General features: G+C 38.9%; 6 protein-coding genes across 6 annotated transcripts; 3 read left to right on the forward strand and 3 right to left on the reverse strand.

The window, feature by feature from the left end:
- Positions 1-329: 329 nt before the first annotated feature.
- Positions 330-3,912, reverse strand: LOC101313188 (putative pentatricopeptide repeat-containing protein At1g19290-like). The gene is made up of 3 exons (XM_004293181.1): positions 1,114-3,912; positions 713-957; positions 330-452 (listed from the first exon to the last, which is right to left on the reverse strand). Exon 1 carries the CDS (start codon positions 3,910-3,912, stop codon positions 1,258-1,260), a length of 2,655 nt encoding a protein of 884 aa, XP_004293229.1. The 3' UTR covers positions 330-452; positions 713-957; positions 1,114-1,257.
- Positions 3,913-4,889: 977 nt separating this feature from the next.
- Positions 4,890-5,477, forward strand: LOC101313483 (probable calcium-binding protein CML41-like). Its single transcript, XM_004293182.1, has one exon. The coding sequence runs from the start codon at positions 4,890-4,892 to the stop codon at positions 5,475-5,477; it is 588 nt and encodes a 195-aa protein (XP_004293230.1).
- A 149-nt stretch (positions 5,478-5,626) lies between these two features.
- Positions 5,627-10,523, reverse strand: LOC101309904 (protein DA1-like). The gene is made up of 13 exons (XM_004291865.1): positions 10,142-10,523; positions 9,945-10,045; positions 9,377-9,531; positions 9,178-9,268; positions 8,676-8,937; positions 8,237-8,357; positions 7,920-8,003; positions 7,450-7,569; positions 7,120-7,332; positions 6,635-6,697; positions 6,421-6,539; positions 6,246-6,304; positions 5,627-6,125 (listed from the first exon to the last, which is right to left on the reverse strand). The coding sequence occupies exons 2-13, from the start codon at positions 9,949-9,951 to the stop codon at positions 5,806-5,808; spliced, it is 1,614 nt and encodes a 537-aa protein (XP_004291913.1). The 5' UTR covers positions 9,952-10,045; positions 10,142-10,523; the 3' UTR covers positions 5,627-5,805.
- A 967-nt stretch (positions 10,524-11,490) lies between these two features.
- Positions 11,491-13,578, reverse strand: LOC101310193 (type I inositol 1,4,5-trisphosphate 5-phosphatase 11-like). The gene is made up of 6 exons (XM_004291866.1): positions 13,389-13,578; positions 13,011-13,313; positions 12,788-12,864; positions 12,402-12,527; positions 12,051-12,244; positions 11,491-11,943 (listed from the first exon to the last, which is right to left on the reverse strand). The coding sequence occupies exons 1-6, from the start codon at positions 13,421-13,423 to the stop codon at positions 11,629-11,631; spliced, it is 1,050 nt and encodes a 349-aa protein (XP_004291914.1). The 5' UTR covers positions 13,424-13,578; the 3' UTR covers positions 11,491-11,628.
- A 911-nt stretch (positions 13,579-14,489) lies between these two features.
- On the forward strand, positions 14,490-16,544 carry LOC101310490 (F-box/FBD/LRR-repeat protein At1g13570-like). The gene is made up of 4 exons (XM_004291867.1): positions 14,490-14,561; positions 14,914-15,741; positions 15,841-15,993; positions 16,129-16,544. Exons 1-4 carry the CDS (start codon positions 14,559-14,561, stop codon positions 16,405-16,407), a joined length of 1,263 nt encoding a protein of 420 aa, XP_004291915.1. The 5' UTR covers positions 14,490-14,558; the 3' UTR covers positions 16,408-16,544.
- A 1,322-nt stretch (positions 16,545-17,866) lies between these two features.
- Positions 17,867-20,962, forward strand: LOC101310778 (protein TRANSPARENT TESTA 12-like). Its single transcript, XM_004291868.1, has 8 exons — positions 17,867-18,369; positions 18,548-18,743; positions 19,133-19,478; positions 19,574-19,660; positions 19,756-20,051; positions 20,159-20,277; positions 20,388-20,474; positions 20,569-20,962. The coding sequence occupies exons 1-8, from the start codon at positions 18,106-18,108 to the stop codon at positions 20,626-20,628; spliced, it is 1,455 nt and encodes a 484-aa protein (XP_004291916.1). The 5' UTR covers positions 17,867-18,105; the 3' UTR covers positions 20,629-20,962.
- Positions 20,963-21,094: the final 132 nt, after the last annotated feature.

Consider the following 21,094-nt stretch of genomic DNA (forward strand, 5'->3'; position numbering starts at 1 on the left):
TTCCCACTTGACACAAGGCCGGTATTTCTGTACTGAAGATGGATGATGCCCTAGATTCAGTAAGAATGTTGGGGTTATTAGAATCTATCAAAGATAAACTGCAAAAATATGAAGACCGGACTATATACTGAAGGAGGATTAATTGGTATTTCCATATTCTAATAGTTTGAAACATTAGCATCTGGACAAACTTTCATAGATATAAATATGATCATTAATTAGATTTCTTATTTAGTGAAAGAGATGAGACGGTTGAATTAAGTCATTAATTCACAAACCTAAGCACAAACAATTTATGAGTTTGTATGGACCAATGAGTAACCTTTGTACCTTGTATTCAAATTAGTAGGTTGTATCACACCGGGAAACATTCTGGATGTCAAACTTAGCCAGAAATGTTGTCATAACCTCAGTATTGCACCCAAATGATCAACACTCTTTGTTCATCTTTCCTGCATATGACATCATAAAAACACGCATAAAGGATAGTCACAAACAAGAAACAAATATGATGGGTTCTACAATGAATGTTACAATATCCGGCTATTTTGATTCCAGAGTGACCAGATAATCAAGTCCAATGAATAGATTCAACATATATTAGTAAAAACTAAAACATATATACATTTGACAGTTGTGACTTGTGAAAGACTACAAATTCACGGTTAAGCATTAAAGAATCACCAAAGAAGTCAACTGGATAATGACATACCTTGGGATAGGTTGCAGTTCCATACTGAGCAGGAGACTCCACATTCAGACCTTCTGGTATACCTCTGCCAAGTAGTTTATCTTCAACCCAATTGAAGGTCCTCATTTTTTCTTGACAATATTCTAAAAGATATCATCTCTAGGTCGCAAATGTGGAGGCAATCTATATCTCACATGCCAATGCTCTTGCACTACTTTGCAGCTAAAACTGTCAAAAGCTCTTGCAGAGCCAACCCTTATCATGGTCTGTTAAAATCTAATAGTTAATTTCTCAAAAGAAAAAAACAAAAATATAGAATCTGCTTAGGTCAATAAATTAATAATTGCAATTGATCCTATCATCCAGGTGAATGCATTGTTGGAAACTAAATCATAGAGGACTAAACTAATCATGCAAATTACCTGGACCACTTGGTCAGGGGAATAATATGAAAACACAAACAGGCTTCCAAATTGCAGTGTCGGAACTCCACATGGAAAGCATTAAGATGCATATTCAATAATATGCTTCTGAAGTTGGAACATCTATACCCCACATGTAATGTATCAACTAAACTGGAGTACATAATTGACAAGGTTTTGTTGCACTCCAGCCTTGATCATTTGGCTCAAAAGCTTCACAGATTCTTTCATATTTCCTTGCTTATAAAGACCATTGATCAATGCAGAATAAGTGATTATAGAGGGAACAATCCCTTCTAGAATCATCTTGTCTTTAAACTTAAAAGCTTCAACAGTATTGCCAATTCTGCAGTATCCATCGATCAATATATTATAGGTAACAGCATTAGGAGCTAACCCCTTCTTGCAAAGTTTATGGAAGAGACTCTGCGCTCGATCCAAATTTCCTGATTTGCACAAGCCATTTATAAGAGCATTATATGTGGTAATGTTAGGAACAAGATTCCTTCTCAGCATTTCATCTCGTAAGCTGAAAGCCTCGTTCACATTACCAGCAGCAGCAGTGGCGTGAATCAGTGTACAGTATGTAAAATTGTCCGGAGAAAAGCCATTAAGCAGCAAAGCCGATAAAAACTTTCTTGCATCACCAACCTTTCCCGATTTGCAGATTCCAAAGATAGCAATATTGTATATGACATTGTTAGGCAGACAGAAACTTTTAGCACTTTCATCAAGAGAATCTGCAAACTTTTGAATTTCGCTATGTGTAATATCGCCTTTTTGAAATGGAATAGAATCATAATCTATTATCTTCTGCAACAGAATACTTGCTTCATCAATCTTTCCAAGCCTATACAGAGTACTGATAAATTTGCTGCAAATGATCAAATTGGTGTCAAACCCTTTGTCAATCATCTCAAAGTATAAACTAAAAGCTTTATCAAGCATCCCTTCATTGCACCAACCAGAGATAAGAGCTCCATACGTTACAGTGTTAGGGGATAGTCCCCTTGTCTGCATTTCAGTAAGAAGATGCATCACTTTACTTATATCCCTAGACATAAAAACACCACTGATGAGCGAATTGTACATTTCAATTGAAGGAAATATTGCCTGCGCTTCCATCAAAGTTTTAACTCTGAAAGCTTCTTCAACATTCCCAACTTTGCAGTACTGATCACTCAGGGTTCTATAAGTTATCTCATCAGGTAAATATCCTAGCTCCTTCATCTTGCTGAAGATCTCCTCCGCTTCGACCAACTTCCCCATCTTGCATAACCCATTAATCATTGTATTGAAAGCAAACCGGCTTTTTGTAAAACCCTTTGTCAAAATAACTTTCCACAGATTTATAGCACTGTCAAGATCTTCCTTCTTGAAAAACCCATCAAGCAGAGAACAGTAGCTAACCTCTTCAGGAGCCAACCCTCTTTTCAACATTAAATTCCAAAGGTGTAAAGCACCATCAAAAGCATTCGCTTGACATAAACCCTTGAGAAGGGTATTATAAGTTACCACAGTGTGATGGATTCCTCCCTGAGGCATCTCATCAAAAACCTTCAATGATTCACTTGTCTGACCCTTCCTACAATAACCATCCATCAGGGTATTGTAACTATAAGAATCAGGCTTTAAGTTCCAAGATCTCATATGCTTCAATACTCCCTCTGCTTCCCGAACTTGACCAAGCTTACAATACCCGTTGATCAAGGAGTTGCAAATGATAGTATTCATTTTTAAACCTATCCTCAACATCTCATCTTGAATCCTACCAGCATCATCCATTCTGCCAGCTTTACAATACCCATCTACCAACACACCATACGCACACTCATCGACAACCACAGGCTCCTCCTCCTTTATACCACGAAGCACCTCCTCCGCTTCCTCCATTTTACCTTGCCTGCAGTAGGCCTTCATCAACAGCGTACAACTCACCACATTTCTCTTAATTCCCCTTTCAGACATCACCCTCAACACCGATGTCGCTCCTTCAACATCTCCCAGACTGGCATACCCATCAATCAAGCTATTATAACTCACCACATTTACCTCAACCCCTGACCTCTCCATTTCCTTCACAAACTCCGCCGCCCTGCTCACTCTCCCCTCCTTACAATACGCTCTCACCATAATCGAACAAGTATACACATCCGGCACAATCCCCAACCTAACTACCTGCTCGTAAACAAGCAATGCAGTATCACTCTCCCCATTCCTGACTAAATTACTCAACAAAGAATTACAAGACCTCAAACTCGGCACCCTACCGCACTTCCCCATATTATCAAACACATGTAATGCATACTTTATCATCCCTTGCTCAGCAAACACCTTGAGAATCATATCGAAAACCGTCGGCGAAAAATTAAACTCCCTATAAACCCTAACAAGCTCATTCCACACCACGAAAACCGGATAATTACTCTTACAGAGAGCAACCAATTCATTCAAGTAGGCTCTGGTTTGATCATACAATCTAGCCCTAGATAAAATATGAACAATTATACAGTAAGACTTGAGATTAGGCCTGAACTTTTGTTGCTTCGAGGCCAATTTGAAGAACGCTAAGCAGGCGTTAGGGTTTAGCTTGAGGTTGCGGAGAACGGAGTTGAGGAGTTGATCGGAGAATTCAAAAGAGAGGTTGTTAAGGGCGTCGTACCGTTGGAGGACGAGGAGGCGGGAGATCCGGTCGAGCAATTCGGGTCGGGTCAGCTTGTACTCGTCCCGGGGCTTCCAGTGGACGGCGGTTCGGGACACGTGGAGTGGTCGGCGGTGGAAGCAGTAGCGCCTGAGCATCTGGTTGGGAGGAAGGAGAGTGTGTGCTGCCGCCGGTGAGTGTCATAGCTGTGAAATTACATTTTTGGCCATGGGGATGTAGCTGGGTTGTGAACTGTGTGATGGTTTCGGAGAGTGACTGCAACACTGAGCTCAGAGAAGAGTGTGGGTTTCTCATTTTCGAAGCAGGATGACTCATTTATATGCGGGCTGAGGCCCAGTTCACTAAACTGGACCATCCAAATGTTTTCTAAGCCCAGAAGTTAATTTATCGACGAGTTTGAAATGTTCTAACTATACGCTGCATGATCACTTTGACAGCTTCAGGGTTCGAACGTACCCAACATGCTCTTATAATCTTATGCGCCTTTTTTGCCAAGGCCCATGTCACTACATTGTCCAATTACAGAGAATTGGCCTAACCCATTAAATTTAATTTCGTCACTCGTGTGACCGATTAAATCTGTAGTATGTTGTATTTAATTGTCGTTAAATTTTGATCTGATGGTGAAAGATAACAAGACCATTGAAATGCTCATTATTTATCACCGTTAAATTTTAATCTAACAACAGTCGTATGAAATCAGAAGATGATTCGGCTCACTCTTTTAGTCTGATGGGCATTATTTAGGTAATGAATCCCAGGGGCTCTCTCATGTGTCTTTTACTCTTTTTCTTGTCATGTGCACTATGGTTAAAAAAACTGGGGAAAGTTTCTTAGTTATTTTCAATTTTTGACCTATCAGCACCACCAACTTGATTCCTCTTCAGTAGCACAAGGAGTCATCTCAATGAAAATTCCTGTAAATTCCTATGCAAGTATACCAACTTCTACACAAGTCAGTCTTCTAAGTTTTCAGTCAATTGCGCACCTCCGACACAGAAACTACGCTGCAGTTTCATGTTGCATGCAGACGAGTTCTATAAATAAACTTACTAGCTAGCCACTGGTAAGCTGCAAGATATTGATTATCAACCTTTGTTTCTCCTATTTAGAAATGCAGATCATAGCAATTGGTTCAAAGGCTTACAAATGGTTTTTCACTACTAAGAACTTGATGCTTAAGCTAAACCTCTCTTTCCTTGGTTCGAAACCCAAAAACCATAGCCCTTCTTTATCTGCATCCCTTCCTACTGAAAGTAGCAGCAGTGTCGCAAGTGATGAGAAGCTTGCAAAAGTTTTTGATCATTTTGACACCAACAAAGACGGTAAGATCTCAGCCGACGAACTTCAAGCTTACTTCATGTCAATCGGGGAACCTATGTCCATCAACGAGGCTCAAACTGTGATCAAAGAATTGGATAATGATGGTGACAACTTACTGGAGTTTGAAGACTTCGTCAAATTGATGAGGCGAGAGGACATTGATGCCGATGAAAATGACGATCTTAAGAACGCTTTTGAGATGTTTCAAGTTGATAAAGGCTGTGGATGCATTACACCAAAAGGATTACAAAACATGTTCAATCGACTAGGTGATGCCAAATCCTATGATGAGTGTGTATCCATGATCAGGGTCTTTGATCTTGACGGAAATGGAGTACTCGATTTCCATGAATTTCTGAAGATGATGATTTCAACATAAAATAGTGTGCCTTGTGTGCTCTAGATGATCTGTTTTCATGTTTCTTAGTTTGACATGTTGAGTTTGTAATGCGAAACGTTAGTTTGATCCTATTGTAATCGAGTGGCATCAGAAGAAATTCGGTAAACATGGTGACAGGAACACGATATGTAAATCAAGTCATCAAGTAGATGCATGGCAACAGCCAAAATCATAAAAATGAGCATTCAATCCATGATTCTCTTTAGAGTCAATTCCTATCAACTCTGGCCTTGGTTTCTAATATGAGAAGGCCAGGTTCTAACTCTGTGGAAAGAAAGAAGCACCAATATACTCTAGGACTGAGTCATCAACAAGGAAAGGTCCCTGTCATTCGAATATGGTCTAGGGTCCTTTTAAGCCCGTATTTCTGCACTGCCTGTTGACCAGCCCTATATCCGTCTCCATATACTGGGGAAATGTCTGCTTCGATCTGGTGTTTGAAGAACTCCCCAAGCTTCTTCTCAAACTGAGATCGCGTGCCCTTCTTTGATGAATTGGAACTGAAGGAAGATGAGGACGTAGATGCAGAATTTCCTTCTGAGCCAGACGTAAGCTCGGCATCTAGCCACATGTGAGCTACAACCTGACAGATACCTTCTTCAACATCTTGACTAAGAGTTCGGTAACCTGCAAGAAGCGTTAGATATTAAATCATTGTTTTTTGCCTGGACGTCATATTTCATGTTTGCAATTTTTGTCAAGAGAAAATTATATACAAAAATATAAATGGAGTGATCTGAAAGGTACCTTTAAGCCGCAGCCATGCATGCATCATTTCATGTGCTAGGATAGACCCAGTCAGCAACCTATATGCAGAAGAGTCCAGTTATCATCCTCTCATATTAAGTATCCAGAAAAAATCAGGAAATGCTAATACATGAGGTGACAGAGACCTGCATGTCATTATGGATTGAAGATGTACCTTGGAAGACCATACAATATTAGAATTGCTGTCACCTCACAGAGACGAGTTAGTTTGTAGGGCTCTGTTATCATGTCAGTGGCTCGGTTTCCTGCCCCAAACTTTGGCCGCCTCGAAATCTGGTAATTTTCAGAAAATATAACCAACAAAACGGATATCAGTTTGAAACTCAACCCCTATGAAAAGCAAACAAAATATTTTGAAAATCTCTTACCCTGCTAATAGTCTGTTCCTCAGAAAGGCAGAGCCCTCTGGTCTCAGGCATGTGATAATGGCCCTGGAAATGACAACAGTTAATTTAAGTCAGACGTAATATTGTAACACTTCGGAAGAACAAACATCAAAACTAGACGATCACATAAATGATACATTGACAAAGATGTAAGTGTAACATCTTTGTCAATGTCTTACATCTTTGTCAATGTATCATTTGAACCATACTTCCTTAAATTATCAACAGACTTGTGCACGTGTTTCTATGAACTAACAATGTCAAAGTATTGCATGATGTTTATATGCATGTTGAACAATTAGCAATGCAGGATTCAAATGACGAGGTGTTACTCTTTAAAGGGACTTGAAAGTCATCAGAGACAAGTGGAAAGGACCCATATTAACAATGTCTGACTTTCCAAATCCAACAATGGCAAACTTTCTTACTTATCATACTAAAAACTAATCAGAATTGATTGCCCTTACATTTCTTTCTCCTATTCTCGCTTCATTTAGTGCTTCCCTTTCAACCAAGAGTAATGGAACTTGCTGCTCCACTTTCATATTCAAACCTTCATAGAACTCCTGTATATCAAGGTATAGGGGTTGGCATTCGCTGGTATCCATGACTGCAGAGTCCAAACACTCGAGACAGAGCTTCCGACCATCATTTAAATTTATATATCTTGTGTCCCGCGCCTGCAGGTAGTGTACATATAAATCTTATTTCTCTCTCCTTTTCTTTGTTTTGAAATAGTCTAGTTAATTTTTTTCTTTTCAAAGAACTTTGGTGTGAAGTAATTTATTTCTACTGACCTCCATTCGCTCACAGCTGCAACACCGAGGAGTATTATCATGTTCATGAGATGGGCAATATTTTTGAACCCAAAATGGATGTGCCCTATATTCAATAAGACCAGCAGGGTTTGTTGGAATCTGTCAAAAGATATATATATATTACAAAAGACGACAACTCACAATTAATCAAATAATTGAAGGAAACAAATGTTCGATTGGAATCTTTAGACTATATTGTTTGAAACATGAGCAACTGCAAACTCAAACAAAAGGGCCTGTCAAATATATCCAATCAGGCAATCCCATCATTTATCAATGGTGTAGGAATACCAAGATGTATGTAAATGGACTTGACATTCAATGAGCTGTGGTATATTTTAGGTAATTCAGCATTTTTATATTTTAGGTGTGCACTAACTAGAACTAATTCTTTGGTTTTGTATGTTCTGATAGAACCAATGGATTATTAAGTATATTGGGATACTTACATAGTGCTTGCAAACATCACATTTTGGATGGTAGCTCTCCTTGTAGCAAGATTTGTGGTATGGGTAATTCCCAGCTGTAGAAAACTGCATAAGATGAAAGATGGTAAGCTCATTTAAACAGCCAAAAATAAGCCAGTGCTGAAATGCAAGAAGAAGACCTAAGCTTCCAGATAAGCAGAAGAGTAGAAATTTAAATCTACTTTATGACTTACTTTAATACATTCAAAACTTAGGGATTTTAATTTCGTTTAGCTTTCTTTTGATTTGGTATTGCTATTATTATTGGGGGATTGCTGAAGTATCCCTACATTTCATACCTCATAATCAGAAATCGGTACATTGCATGCACGGCACCGGAAGCATTCTGGATGCCAAACTGCATTCAGGCAATTCAAATATCGTCCAAAACCAATCTCGGCATTGCAACCGGCACAAATCCTACCAAAAAAGAATGGAAACTCTATGATCATATTCAAGTGAAGGAATAAACTACACCAGAATAAATCAAATGATGCATAATCCATGTAAAAAGAAATGTGAACTTCCACAAGAAATTATTGCTGCATCAACAGGCTGCATGATGTTCAGTATGTAAAGAAATGCACAACATTTCCAACTTCTATAATATATAATGAATAGCTTGTTAATAACATCCCAAGTTTCTTTGTTTTTCATGGCTCCATTGCGTATGATCAGGGTAGAAAATCAGAAGCCTTAACCTACAGATTACAGAATCAGGTCAAGAGAAATTGATACCTGGACCCAATTGGATAGTACATGGGGACAGGTGGATATGTATGTCCATTTCCATATCGAGGAGGATATGCATTTCCGTTTTCATATGGAGGAGGGTACGCATTTCCATTTCCATTTCCATATCGGGGAGGATGTGTATTTCCATTTCCATATTGAGGAGGATGTGTATTTCCATTTCCATATCGGGGAGGAGACTCCGCATTCAAACTTTCTTGTAAGGCTCTGGCAAGTTGCTCATCTTCTTGCAACTGAGAATCAAAATCTAACAACGAATGTAAAATTCCAATTAGTACATATTTGACCATTTGACAGAATAAGGATGGACCATGCAATAAATATTTCAAAATGCCATTGGACACATAACCATATACTCTTTACTCTAAATTGCAACAGTCTTGTTCATGGCTGAGATTTAGAAGCCAACAAAACCCATAGAAAGCTGAGACACATAACACTTCATGTTCACAAAAAGAATAATTGCAATGTGAAACCATTCACTCACCAATCACATTTTTTCCTTTCTGATTTTCTTCTAAAAGAGATAATGCAATAGCACGGTCTATATCTTCATTCTCGTTCTCTGGCCAGATGTCCTACATTCCCATAACATGGTATGTTAAAGGACTCTAAGCAGATTAAAAGAAGACTAAAAATAAACATACTTTTCCAACTAAGAGCAACGAACTTATAGATGTTATTACCCCTGAGCAAGAAGGACCATCGGTATTTGGATGCTCTCCATAGTTCTCATGACAATGCTCTTCCGAAATTTTGTGGCTGGAGCCCCCTTTGAAAATCTTGCTCAGCCAACCCATAATGTGTAATGTTATGTGCTCATAGCCTATTAACTTCTTAACTGCACAAGAAGCAACTGCTATATGAACAACTAAAACAACAAATGATGTACAAGTTCAACACAATTCTGATTAGTTTCAGTACAATCCATAACGTTTGATGTAGTATGGACTTCAAAGCAGACAACAAAAGAAAATTAACGCGTGGATATTGTGAAAGACTAACATTACACTAGATGCAAAAGAATGATGGCAAGCAAGACCTATTCAAACACCTCAAATTCAAGAAACTGGGTTTAACAAATGCTGCACTGCCAAACCCATCAACCGGGTCATCAATGCCATTGATTTCATCTTCAATAAACATACAAGTACAGACAACAGAATCAAGGCAATTCACCCTAATCAATGCCATTGATTTCATCTTCAATAAACATACAAGTACAGACAACAGAATCAAGGCAATTCACCCTACCACGCATTTCTGCAGCCCCAGAATGTTCCAGCTAAAACTTGCAAATTCAGAAACTGAAGGTTCCTCAATTCTATTATATACAGGTGAGGCAGACAGAGATTCTTCCAGTTCAACATGTCCATAAATTAGATGACATATTAAGTTTAATCTCAGGTAAAGAAAAGGCAAGAGAATCAAATAGTGGAGAAGTGACTCACCTTGAAAGTGCAACAATGGTGAGAGAGCTATAGCAGAGCAGACCCAGATCAGATAAGATCCCCAACTCGATCAAAAGCAATCATTTTTACAGCTCATCATCAGAAATTCTTTCACATATACAAAACTCATTCAAGCTCTTTCCTTTGTTCACTTTCTGTCTTCTTTTTATTTTTATCTTTTTTGGGTAAGCAAAAATATTCAAGAAAAGAAACAAGCTTTAAAATTCAGAAGGAGAATCTGGCAGAAAAAATGGGGAGGAAGACAATTCAATATCCCTTGAAACGTGTAAAAGGAATGCCCCAAAACTATGAACAGTGTATTGGAAAAACAAAGAATGCGTATGAACTGTGGGTGTACGCAAATTTCAAAGTCAATCATTTGAAATCAAAAAACAAAATAAAAAAGAGGCGCAAGTCTCAAACTTTGATTGACTTTTGTTAACCCAAAAGGGATTGACGAAGCTTCATCAAAACCCAGTTGGGCAATCACGAATTCTGAAGCCCCTTCCTTTTTAACTGTTCCACCTGAAACACCCAACAAAGTTTAACTTGAAGAATAATAATCCTAACAATTGTTTTTTTTCTTTTATATTTTGTATTTTAGTAATTGTTAAAAGGTTATGGGCCTTTAGGGTCGTGTTGATGAAGTGAAGGGACGTGGGTTTTAACTTTAAGCCTAAAATTAGCTGAAAAGATGGATTTTGTGAAGATATTTGTGATCTGAGTATTAAGGTAAATGTAACAAAGCAACTGAAAAAGAGGAAAGTATTTTAGTTATTTTGTTTTTCTCTTCAAAAAAGAAAAAAACTGAAAAAGAGGAAAGAGTCTGAAAAAAGAAGCTGAAGGTTTGGATAAAAGAAGAAGATTCCAAACTCACCTATCCCTCCCAATAGCAATTTAGGCATCAAAGAGAAAAAATATAAAGGTATTTACATAAACAAATGATCAGTTTCTCATATGTAATGCATGATCTAATAGAGGTTTTTTTTTTTTTTTTTTTTGGGNGTGGATCTTGTTAATTTTATTGTATATAGCTATATATATATATATATAGGTCGCTCTTCATGCATATTTTGCTACCTCATATTATTAGTGACTCATTCATTGAATATGCAATCCCATTGTTTGACCTTGTTTAGTTTAATTTGTCTGAATATGCAAGTATGAATATGCAAAAACACACGTCAATTTCCCACCTGTCATTTGCCTTCATTTTGTTTTGTTAATTAACAAGATTGACCGTATCAATCCGTTGGTTTTAAATGTACTAATTGTCGCAAAGGTTTGTTTTCTTTGCCTCTTTGAGGAGGATGGAAACGACTTGATCAAATGGAGGCTCATAATCGATTAATTAAGAGTGAAGCAATTGAATTCGATATCTTTGCTTCTACTTATTTAGGAAAGTCATCAAAACATGATGTCATAATCACAGAAAAGTCATTGTACGTTACATTAAGCACATAGTTTCCAGAGGCTAATAATTGTGATCATGATGTGTTTGGTGATTTGTTAAGTTTCAAACATATGTGAGCTTTGACTGGTTTATGATCTGAACTGTGAATCTCGTCCATGGATTCGTATGAGTGTAGCGTCGCATGGAACTCGTCGTCTGTATCCTCCTCCGTCTTGAACAGAATCCGGTCGGTCCACGACGGCACTCGCACCTTATAGCTTGTGTCGTAGTTGCTACTTCCGACGTCGTATTTGTAAGTCGGTTTGAAGGTTAACGTCCCCTCGCGGAATCCTTTGAAGATTTCTCCTCTCTCGGCTTCTTGTAATAGTTGGTCATTGCTGGATAGTAGCTGCATCAAATTATATGTGCGCGCGTTGATATCAGAATATACTTGATGTGGTAATTCATAATTTGGGAGAGGCAATAAATAAAATGAAGTTGGGGATATTTAATTACTCCGTGGAGATCTTTGTTTATCATATTTCGTACGGAATGATTTTCAATCCCTTGTATTCGGTAGTTGAGATCTCCCAACCAGACGATGATTTTGGGAGGTGAAGCATAAGGGTCCTTTTTCAAGGCCTTGGAGAAAAAAGATTCTGATACACTCTTGAATTCGGAATTCCTCTTCCCCACATTGCGAGCATGAGCTGCAACACATCGCACAAAAATAAATCATCATAAACATTTGCCCTAACAAAAACAGAAAGGGCCGGCCGGCCTATTTACAAGGACTAAAGGGTAGCTTTTAGTCGGAATAGGTTTGAAGCAGAACAGTGAGACAGATCAGAGATCGAGTAGGTATACCAGAGAGATGGCCAGAGATGAAGACCATTGGAATGCCTTTATAGTTGATGCGGATTCCCACAGCTCCTTTATTCCTTCCGACTAGTCCTCCACATCCCCCAAATGAAAGCTTATCAATCTTCATTTCTGTGTATGCACAATCATCGTCGTCATCCATAAGAGCGCGCATCAATCATGCATGTAAATATCTCAAATTTAACTAATTAACTAGCTAGCTAGATCACAAGTTCACAACGTACTCATGATTAGTACGCCTATAGCGATAAGATCGATGATATATACTAGACTCATACCTACATAACATACGTGTGCGTGTGTGTGTGTGTATATATATATATATATGTGTGTGTGTGTGTGATAATGACCTACGTCTAGCTCTTGCTTACCTCTGAGGAACAAGTCTGAGCCCTTTGCACCAAAGACATACAGGTGTATTGATTGCATAGTGGCTTCTCCCAACAATCTATTTCATATCAGAAAACGGGAACAAAGAATCCAACTTATAAGTAAAGTACCATACATATAGATATACGTAGACAACAGCAAAATTGACGAACGAAACAAACGTACGTACTAATGTAATCTGGCCGGACTACTAGATCGACTTACACGTGAGAGTCAAGAAGCGCTGTCTGCAACGGTCGTTCGAACAGTTTCCGGGGCACTTCTTGCAGACCGATAACCAGAAGATCGAACTTGCTGTTGTTCCGGGCAACCATCATCAAATCTCGGTAGCATAACCGGCCGTTCATGTTCCACGTAATCACGCAAATGCATAGATCGGAATAAGGTGGGGAATCACAGACGTACTTGTCTGCCTTAACCCTCTTTATTCCTTCATGATCATAACCTGCAGAAATAGTAGAATCGAGCTGCTTGTAGTGCTTTCTGTTAGAGTTCTTGAATCCTCCTCTGCGCATAAAATTTTACAAATTAACTAATAATTAATACCCCTAAACTTTGATAGAAAATTACTATGGTACTTACCCTTCACTGGAGCTGGAATTTCCCATACTGGTCATTATATGCCTTGTAGGTTCATATCCCTGTATGGACTTTCCTTTTCTGCAGATAGCTAGCTCCAAGCTGATTCGAAACCTATACAGATCAAGTGCTGAACTAGCTAGCTAGTCATGCTAGCTAGATTGGGAAAGAAGCTATTTATATATAAGTTAGGGAGCTCCACACATAGATATTTATAATTTGCATCTGCCAAAACCATTCGTTATGACTAGAACTTACAGAAGCGATCCATGCATCTATCCAAATAGAAACCAACTTGGATTAGATCATGTGGCGGTGCCATAAGTGAGCCGAGAAGGGAAAGTCAATTTTACTAAACAGAAATGTGTGATTTCTATGGTTTGCTTGTTAGTTTCTCATTTCTCAATCGGTTAGGTTAGACGACGTTGAAAATACAGACATGTATAATCAAACTTGAGAACGATCGACCATATATTACCATATATAATATAACCCCACGTCACTCTTAGATCACCTGTATTACGAATACAAACACCCTTCAGTCCTTCACAGTTCACACGATTCCAAATGTATATGTGGCTTTTAGAAGTTCCTAGTTTATACAGGTTTCTCTAAAATGAATCCGGACGGAATAAGCAAAATTAGGGTCTACTTTAGTTTGACAGATTAGTATTATACACATGTATTTGATATATATTATCATTGTGTCACTAATTGAGTGTTAATGGTGCAAATGTGCACACGTTTCATCACATAATGCAGTAGATTATTTTCACAAGTCTCAGCCATGAGCCATAGACATGCCATCCCTTCTTGCTTGCCTCATGTATAATTACCATTGAGAAAAACATGTCTTGGTGTACGGGCCTAACTAGTTAGGCCAACAGTAACCAAATTCTACCAAACACCAAATTTTTTTATGGGCCGAAAGATTCGCAATTCTCAAGCCCAACATCAAAACCCAATATCAAAAGCCCACTTCTTTCTTCTAAGCTTGACCAAATCAATGCCTTGTAACTTGAGCAGCCTCCTTCCTTTTTCGTCTGTTTCTTCATTTCTTCAGTTCTTGGCTGCCTCGAAGATTACCCACTGCCCACTGAGCTCTTCTCTCTTCAGATTCCACACAGCACCGCTCAGGATCCGATTGCGCACTGCCTAGGAAATTCGACTGATATGGTAAAGTTCTGATTTTTATTTTTATTTTTTTTCGAAAATGAATAAAGTTCTGATTTTTATTTCAACCGTGTTTGAATTTTCATTCTGTTTCGATCGATAATCACTCCGGCTAGGGTTTCTGTTTATTTTAGTTTACGAATTTAAGTTTCGTGATTGAAAGCTGCTAGCTTTTTAGTTTATGGAGAAGCTGATTCTACATTTCATCTTAGACATAATTTTATTATCGTGAAATCAAAAAATATATAATAACACTGTGAAAGTGTGGTTGTAGGCGAGCATTGGTCATTGTGTGAGATTATTGTTTTTTTGTTTTTGTTTTTTTAATTGATTTGTTATGACTGGAATGTGTCAGAAGCGAAAAGAACCACCCAAGTCCCATTACAAAATGGATATCGAGCTGGATAGACTCAGCAGCTTACCATGTCCTGTCATAGAACAGATTTTGCAGCATTTGCCTATGAAGGAGGCGGTGAGGACGAGTGTTTTGTCGACTAAATGGAGGTACAGATCATCTACGCTCGGGCGTCTTGTGTTTGATCATCACTGTGTCTCTGCTCGGAACCAGATAACCTTTGTGAACATTGTGGATCATGTTCTCTTGCTTCACACTGGTCCCATAGACATGTTCAAGCTTTCGAACAGAGACTTCTTTGCTACTAGTGACATTGACCGCTGGATTCTTTATCTCACAAGAAGCTCTGTCAAAGAGTTTGTGCTTGAGATTTGGAAAGGGGCTCGCTTCACAATGCCGTCTAGTTTGTTTTCTCTAAAAGAATTGACTCATCTGGAGTTATTCAATTGTTTGCTGAAACCACCCTCGACCTTCAAGGGCTTTAGGAATTTGAAGAGCTTAGATATTCAGCATGTTACAGTGGCCCAAGATGTGTTTGAGAATCTGATTGTTTCATGTCCTCTGCTTGAGAGATTTACTTTGATGAACTTTGACGGTTTCACTGATCTCAACATTGATGCTCCTAATCTCCAATTCTTTGACGTTGGAGGTGCTTTTGAGGATGTCAATTTTGTGAATGCCTTAAATCTTACTGTTGTTGCCATTGCTTTGTACGACCATGTACCCGATCACCAAAGACGGTCTCCTCGTCATTCTGGCAATTTGCTCAAGTTTTTTGGTCAGATACCTCGTGTTCAGAGGCTTGAAATTCAGAGTCACTTTTTAAAGGTAATCAAAGGATTCTGCAGCTTTATAGTTACATGTCATGATCTTTTACGTGGCTGTAGGGAATTTAGCATATAAATTGACTCTCTTGTTTCCCACCAGTATTTGGCTGCTGGTGTGTCAGGAAGGCTGCCTAGACCATGTCGAGATCTGAATTACCTTTCTATACGGATTAACTTCAGTGACTGGGAGGAGGTTTTAACTGCTGTGTTCCTTCTCAGAAGCTCCCCTGCTCTGCAAGAACTAGAAATTTTGGTGAGCTTTATTGTATTGATGCATGCTAGATTTGTCTGTTCGTTAAATCAAATTAACTGGTCCAACTGTACTGGAGTTGAGTTTTAGAGACCTTTTGTGTAATTTGTTTAAGATTTTGATACCACACACTTGCAGGTCCGCCCGGAGGAAGAGCCTGCTGCTGGAAGAACCAAGTTTTCTATAAAAGAAGACTGCAATCATCCGTTTGCCCAACTACAACTTGTGAGAATTATCGGCACCTCCAATACCCAACCTGAGGTAGATTTTATCGAATTTCTGCTTTCTAATTCACCCATGCTTGAGAAGATGACTGTTAAGCCTGCTTCTGTCAACTGTGGTTGGGAGCTGGTAAAGAAGTTGCTCCAATTTAAGCGGGCCTCAGCGAATGCAGAGATAATTTACTTGGAACCATGATTAATCAATTAATTAGGCAGCTAGGAGTCATTGCTCACAGAAATGAACATGGGTACAAGTCTTTGTGATGTAGGTCCTTCTGTTTCCTGAACAATGTCTTGTAGATACTAAGCAATAACCTCTATATGGTATTTGAGAACTCAGATAGTCAGATGTGCCTTCACTTTCTGGGCATTAATATGCATAATGCATAAGTTTTGGAGACGGAATTTGCAACTGTCAAGCAGCCAAGTTCAAGCAGCCAAGTTTACGCCTTGCATTATCAATATTCTTGATTAATAGCATTCCTTCTGTGCATTTCATAGTGTCAGTTGTATGGTTCATTCTCATTACAGAAGATGTCTGCCTGACCAAACCATCTGTGCATTCTCATTACAAAAGATTAGTTGTTGATTCACCACTATATGCTCATTACATGAAGCAAGGAGCTGAGTCGACGTTTGACCCTCCTGATCATAGTCTGATTGTTTCAGTTTTCTAGCTCCAGGATTCTTGTTGCATCGATAACAAATTTTAATGGACCAGATACCATAATGTTCTTAGACTCGTTGGGGAAGTAAGATAATGAGAAAGTTGGTTGGTACCAAATTTTGGATTTCTTTTTTAAGGTACACGATTGTACAAGTTGGTTTTTTATGTGTTCAGCTGGAGAAATATGGCATCAGCAACAACGACCTTTGGCAGCTGAAAGGAAATGAGGATCTGTGTGGGACAAATTCGACCTATTTGAAGAAGATCTCTATTCTCAATTTGCTTTCAGGGCAAAATTCACATGCATATAGAATGAATTTTAGCAGTCATGCATGTTCTTAATGGAGTATAATAATCGGTCACACAGACATGGTTTTGGACAGTGATCTGAACCTCAACCTACCCTTCTAGTCAAACCTGAACTGCAAAGTTAGTTAACCACCCTCTTCATCATAGATGGTTATTGAACGAGTCTTCAACTCTCTGTTTTCACTTTTACAGCAACTCTTACTCTGAATTACTTAGTAAACTAGAAAAGAACTGCAAGTGCAACTTAGAATACATAAGACCCTGTATGCTGAAGCCGAAACCTACAAAGTCGAGGAGCTACGATTGTCGACACCAAGCAGGAAGAAGTGTTGCCAAGCAGGAAGAGGTGTAAAGGGCAACACTTCTTCTGCAAAGGGCAACATACTTCTTCTTCAGGCAGGAAGATTATTGTTGGCAGCTAACAATTCTGCTGATGAACAACTCACCTCTTTTAACGGTTGAGAGACAAACCACTAGTTCAGTCTAATACAGTATTATACTACCTAACAATGTAACAATGGTTCAAAACTAAAATGACTTGGATCGGTATATACCAAGAGGCCCAAACGGCGCCGTTTCGGTGAGCCCGCCGCATCTTAGACATGCAGACACAGAGGATTTATTTTGGGTCAGAAAACACACACTACGTGTCATGTCCAAAAGTTAGTTTCAAAACGTCAAGACATTAACGACCGTTCAAACACTGCAACAGTGACAAAGGCATTCCATACCAACCTGGCAAGCCAAAGAAACACAGACCCCAGTTTTTCCAACCACCGAAAAGCCCTAGCTAAATCTCTTCCCAACTAAATAAGACATGCACTAGTATAAGACCTCACTCTCCACTAAGTCTTGAAACATCGCAATACTTTCATCACTGTTATCTAGCTAGCTCTCTCTCTCTGTGTCTCCATAGCCATGGCGGCCGTAGTAGACGATACCCCACTTCTGATCAGCAACCACAGCGGCCATGAAGACGAAAAGGAACTCGGGTTTTGTCCCAAGTTTAAGGTTGAGTCGAAGAAGCTATGGCAGATTGCTGGCCCTGCAATCTTCACCGCCTTATGTCAGTACTCGTTGGGTGCTCTCACTCAGACGTTTACCGGGTTCGTCGGAGAACTCGAGCTCGCCGCCGTCTCCGTCGAGAACTCCGTCATTGCTGGTCTTGCCTTCGGTGTCATGGTAAGCAAATTTACATTTGGCTTTTGTCTTCAAAGTTGTGCAAGGTGGCTGTTTCTTAGTTGCACACTTGCACTAAACACCGATGTCCTAGTTTTCCAAATAAAAAAAGTTCCTTGGTTTAAATATTAATGTTGATTAGGTACTAATTAATTAAGTTACGTGGTGGAGAAAATTACAGTTGGGAATGGGGAGTGCATTGGAGACGCTATGTGGGCAAGCATATGGTGCGGGTCAGATTAGAATGCTGGGTGTGTACATGCAGAGATCATGGATCATTTTGCTGACTACATCTCTATTTTTGGTTCCAATCTATGTTTGGTCTCCTCCCATTCTTGAGTTCATTGGTGAGACCGACGAGATATCTGAGGCTGCAGGTTAGTGTTTACTATTGCTTTCGTTTATTTACGACACACTGTCACACACGATTAGTATTTCGTATGTCGAATTTGTTTATGTGCACACATAAATATTAATCCGAATTTGTTTATGTTCACACGTGTTAAACTTTAGTTGTAATCATGTAACATACTGGTGAATGTGTTGGGTCACAATAATGCATCAAGAAAGTTCAAATTCATAAGACTACTTTTGTGTTCTTCCCAAAAAACTAGCAAATCTTTAATCAAGTAAGATGCATAATATAATATTTAATGACTAAATATCCAGCACGCTCAAAAGTCACATTCTATTGCGCTTTGTTGAAATGTTTTTCAACGTAACGGGCAAGCCCAAAATACTTATTTTATTGGGCTTTGTGGTGCAGGAAAGTTTGCTATATGGATGCTTCCACAATTGTTCGCGTACGCGCTCAATTTTCCCATACAGAAATTCTTGCAAGCACAGAGGAAGGTGTTTGTGATGGCTTATATATCAGCTGGTGTTCTAGTTTTCCACACCTTTTTCAGCTGGTTGATGATTTTGAAGCTCGGGTGGGGTTTGACTGGAGCTGCAATCACACTCAACACATCATGGTGGCTCATTATCATTGGCCAATTGATGTACATTTTCATTACGAAGTCGGATGGTGCCTGGAGTGGCTTCTCCATGCTCGCTTTTGCCGACCTCTATGGCTTCGTTAAGCTTTCTCTAGCTTCTGCTGTTATGTTATGGTACATTACTATCTCCAAGTTTTTTTTTATTTAACCTCTAGTTAATTATTACTTTGTTTTGAATACCATAGTAATTAGTTTGGTGGTGATTGCAGTTTGGAATTTTGGTACCTGATGGTGCTTGTGGTCATAACTGGCCGGTTGGCGGATCCTTTGATCCCAGTTGATGCCATCTCTATTTGGTAAAGTGCTCATCAGAAGTACTGTGAGTTCAGTTTTCATGTCTTCTATGTTTTAATGACCTCATTGCTTACACTTTTGAGTTATATATGTGCAGCATGAACATACAAGGATGGGATGCCATGATTGCACTTGGGTTCAATGCTGCAATCAGTGTGAGGGTGTCAAACGAACTTGGAGCTGGAAATGCCAAGATAGCGAAATTCTCAGTGATAGTGGTTTCGATCACTTCAGTGTCTATTGGAGTTGTATGCATGGCCATAGTTCTTGGAACAAGGGATTACTTCCCTTACCTATTCACCAGTAGTGAGGCTGTTGCTGAGGAAACTACCCAACTTGCAACTTTGCTTGGAATCACAGTGCTTCTTAACAGTCTTCAACCAGTCTTATCAGGTAAGATAGAAACAAAAGCATACTAAATCTTGCATACAATTTTATTGAAGTCCATGAAGAGAGTTTAGTTTCTTATTCATTTGAATTGCATTGATTTGTTTTTAAAGGTGTTGCTGTTGGAGCTGGATGGCAATCTGTTGTTGCGTACATCAACATTGGGTGTTACTATATTGTTGGATTGCCAGCTGGAATACTTCTAGGATTCACATTTGCTTTTGGTGTTGAGGTAATAAAATCTGACCAACTCCTTAATATCATTCCATAATATACGCCTAGTTATGAACTACCATTATGTTGATCTTCCCCCACTAAGAATTGTGGGTTTGTTTTTCATAGGGTATTTGGTCAGGAATGATTGGTGGCATTTGCTTGCAAACCATAATCTTGATAATTGTCACTTCCATAACTAACTGGAACACAGAGGTCAGTGCTAGTCTTACTTTCTCTCAATCTTCATGTCCATTATTTCTAGCCTCGTACACAGTACTAATTATGTTATGAATTATGGAATATGCAGGCTGAACAAGCTGAGAGCCGTGTCCTCAAGTGGGGAGGAGGAAGAAACGCAGAGCACTGAATCAAAGTGCAACATCTGGAACTCATTGATGCATCATTGTCTGCTAACACAGATTTTGATGCTAAAACTCATATGTAGTGGAGTGGATTGGACAGTAGTATTAGTATGCTACAACTTTGATTCGCTACTCTCTGCTGATCATGTCGGAAACTCAATTGATCAGTAAAGAACTTGAGCGGATAGTAGTGACATAGCTAGCGATTTTGCTGTATTTAGGAAAGGAATGGTGATTAGATTTTTTTGTACCAAGAGGAAGTGGTTTCCTAGTTCAGCAGCATTTCTGTAAGATGGTTGCAGCTGCTATCAGTAAACTTGAAATGCTATTTTCCACTCATAAATTGCTTGTTTTTACCAGAAAGTTCAACCATTTTCTCTACTCTAATGATCAGTATATCAAGGGATCATAATGTACCTTAAATCGCTGCAAATTCATGCAGAAAATCTTGCAACAATAATACCACAGAGA

This window comes from Fragaria vesca, linkage group LG2 (assembly GCF_000184155.1).
Source record: "Fragaria vesca subsp. vesca linkage group LG2, FraVesHawaii_1.0, whole genome shotgun sequence".
Lineage (NCBI taxonomy): Eukaryota > Viridiplantae > Streptophyta > Magnoliopsida > Rosales > Rosaceae > Fragaria > Fragaria vesca.

Coding starts and splice junctions, on each gene's coding strand:
- LOC101309904 (XM_004291865.1), bottom strand. Junction 7,333..7,449: donor GCAGCTGTGAGCGAATGGAG/GTCAGTAGAAAT, acceptor CACTACCTGCAG/GCGCGGGACACAAGATATAT. Junction 6,698..7,119: donor CGAGAATAGGAGAAAGAAAT/GTAAGGGCAATC, acceptor TGTCATTTCCAG/GGCCATTATCACATGCCTGA.
- LOC101310778 (XM_004291868.1), top strand. CDS start 18,106: ATGGCGGCCGTAGTAGACGATACCCCACTTCTGATCAGCAACCACAGC. Junction 18,370..18,547: donor GTCTTGCCTTCGGTGTCATG/GTAAGCAAATTT, acceptor AGAAAATTACAG/TTGGGAATGGGGAGTGCATT. Junction 18,744..19,132: donor CGAGATATCTGAGGCTGCAG/GTTAGTGTTTAC, acceptor TTTGTGGTGCAG/GAAAGTTTGCTATATGGATG.
- LOC101313188 (XM_004293181.1), bottom strand. CDS start 3,912: ATGCTCAGGCGCTACTGCTTCCACCGCCGACCACTCCACGTGTCCCGA.
- LOC101313483 (XM_004293182.1), top strand. CDS start 4,890: ATGCAGATCATAGCAATTGGTTCAAAGGCTTACAAATGGTTTTTCACT.
- LOC101310490 (XM_004291867.1), top strand. Junction 15,742..15,840: donor TTCAGAGTCACTTTTTAAAG/GTAATCAAAGGA, acceptor GTTTCCCACCAG/TATTTGGCTGCTGGTGTGTC. Junction 15,994..16,128: donor TGCAAGAACTAGAAATTTTG/GTGAGCTTTATT, acceptor ACACACTTGCAG/GTCCGCCCGGAGGAAGAGCC.
- LOC101310193 (XM_004291866.1), bottom strand. CDS start 13,423: ATGACCAGTATGGGAAATTCCAGCTCCAGTGAAGG. Junction 13,314..13,388: donor AATTCCAGCTCCAGTGAAGG/GTAAGTACCATA, acceptor TTTTATGCGCAG/AGGAGGATTCAAGAACTCTA. Junction 12,528..12,787: donor CTCAGACTTGTTCCTCAGAG/GTAAGCAAGAGC, acceptor GTGCATACACAG/AAATGAAGATTGATAAGCTT.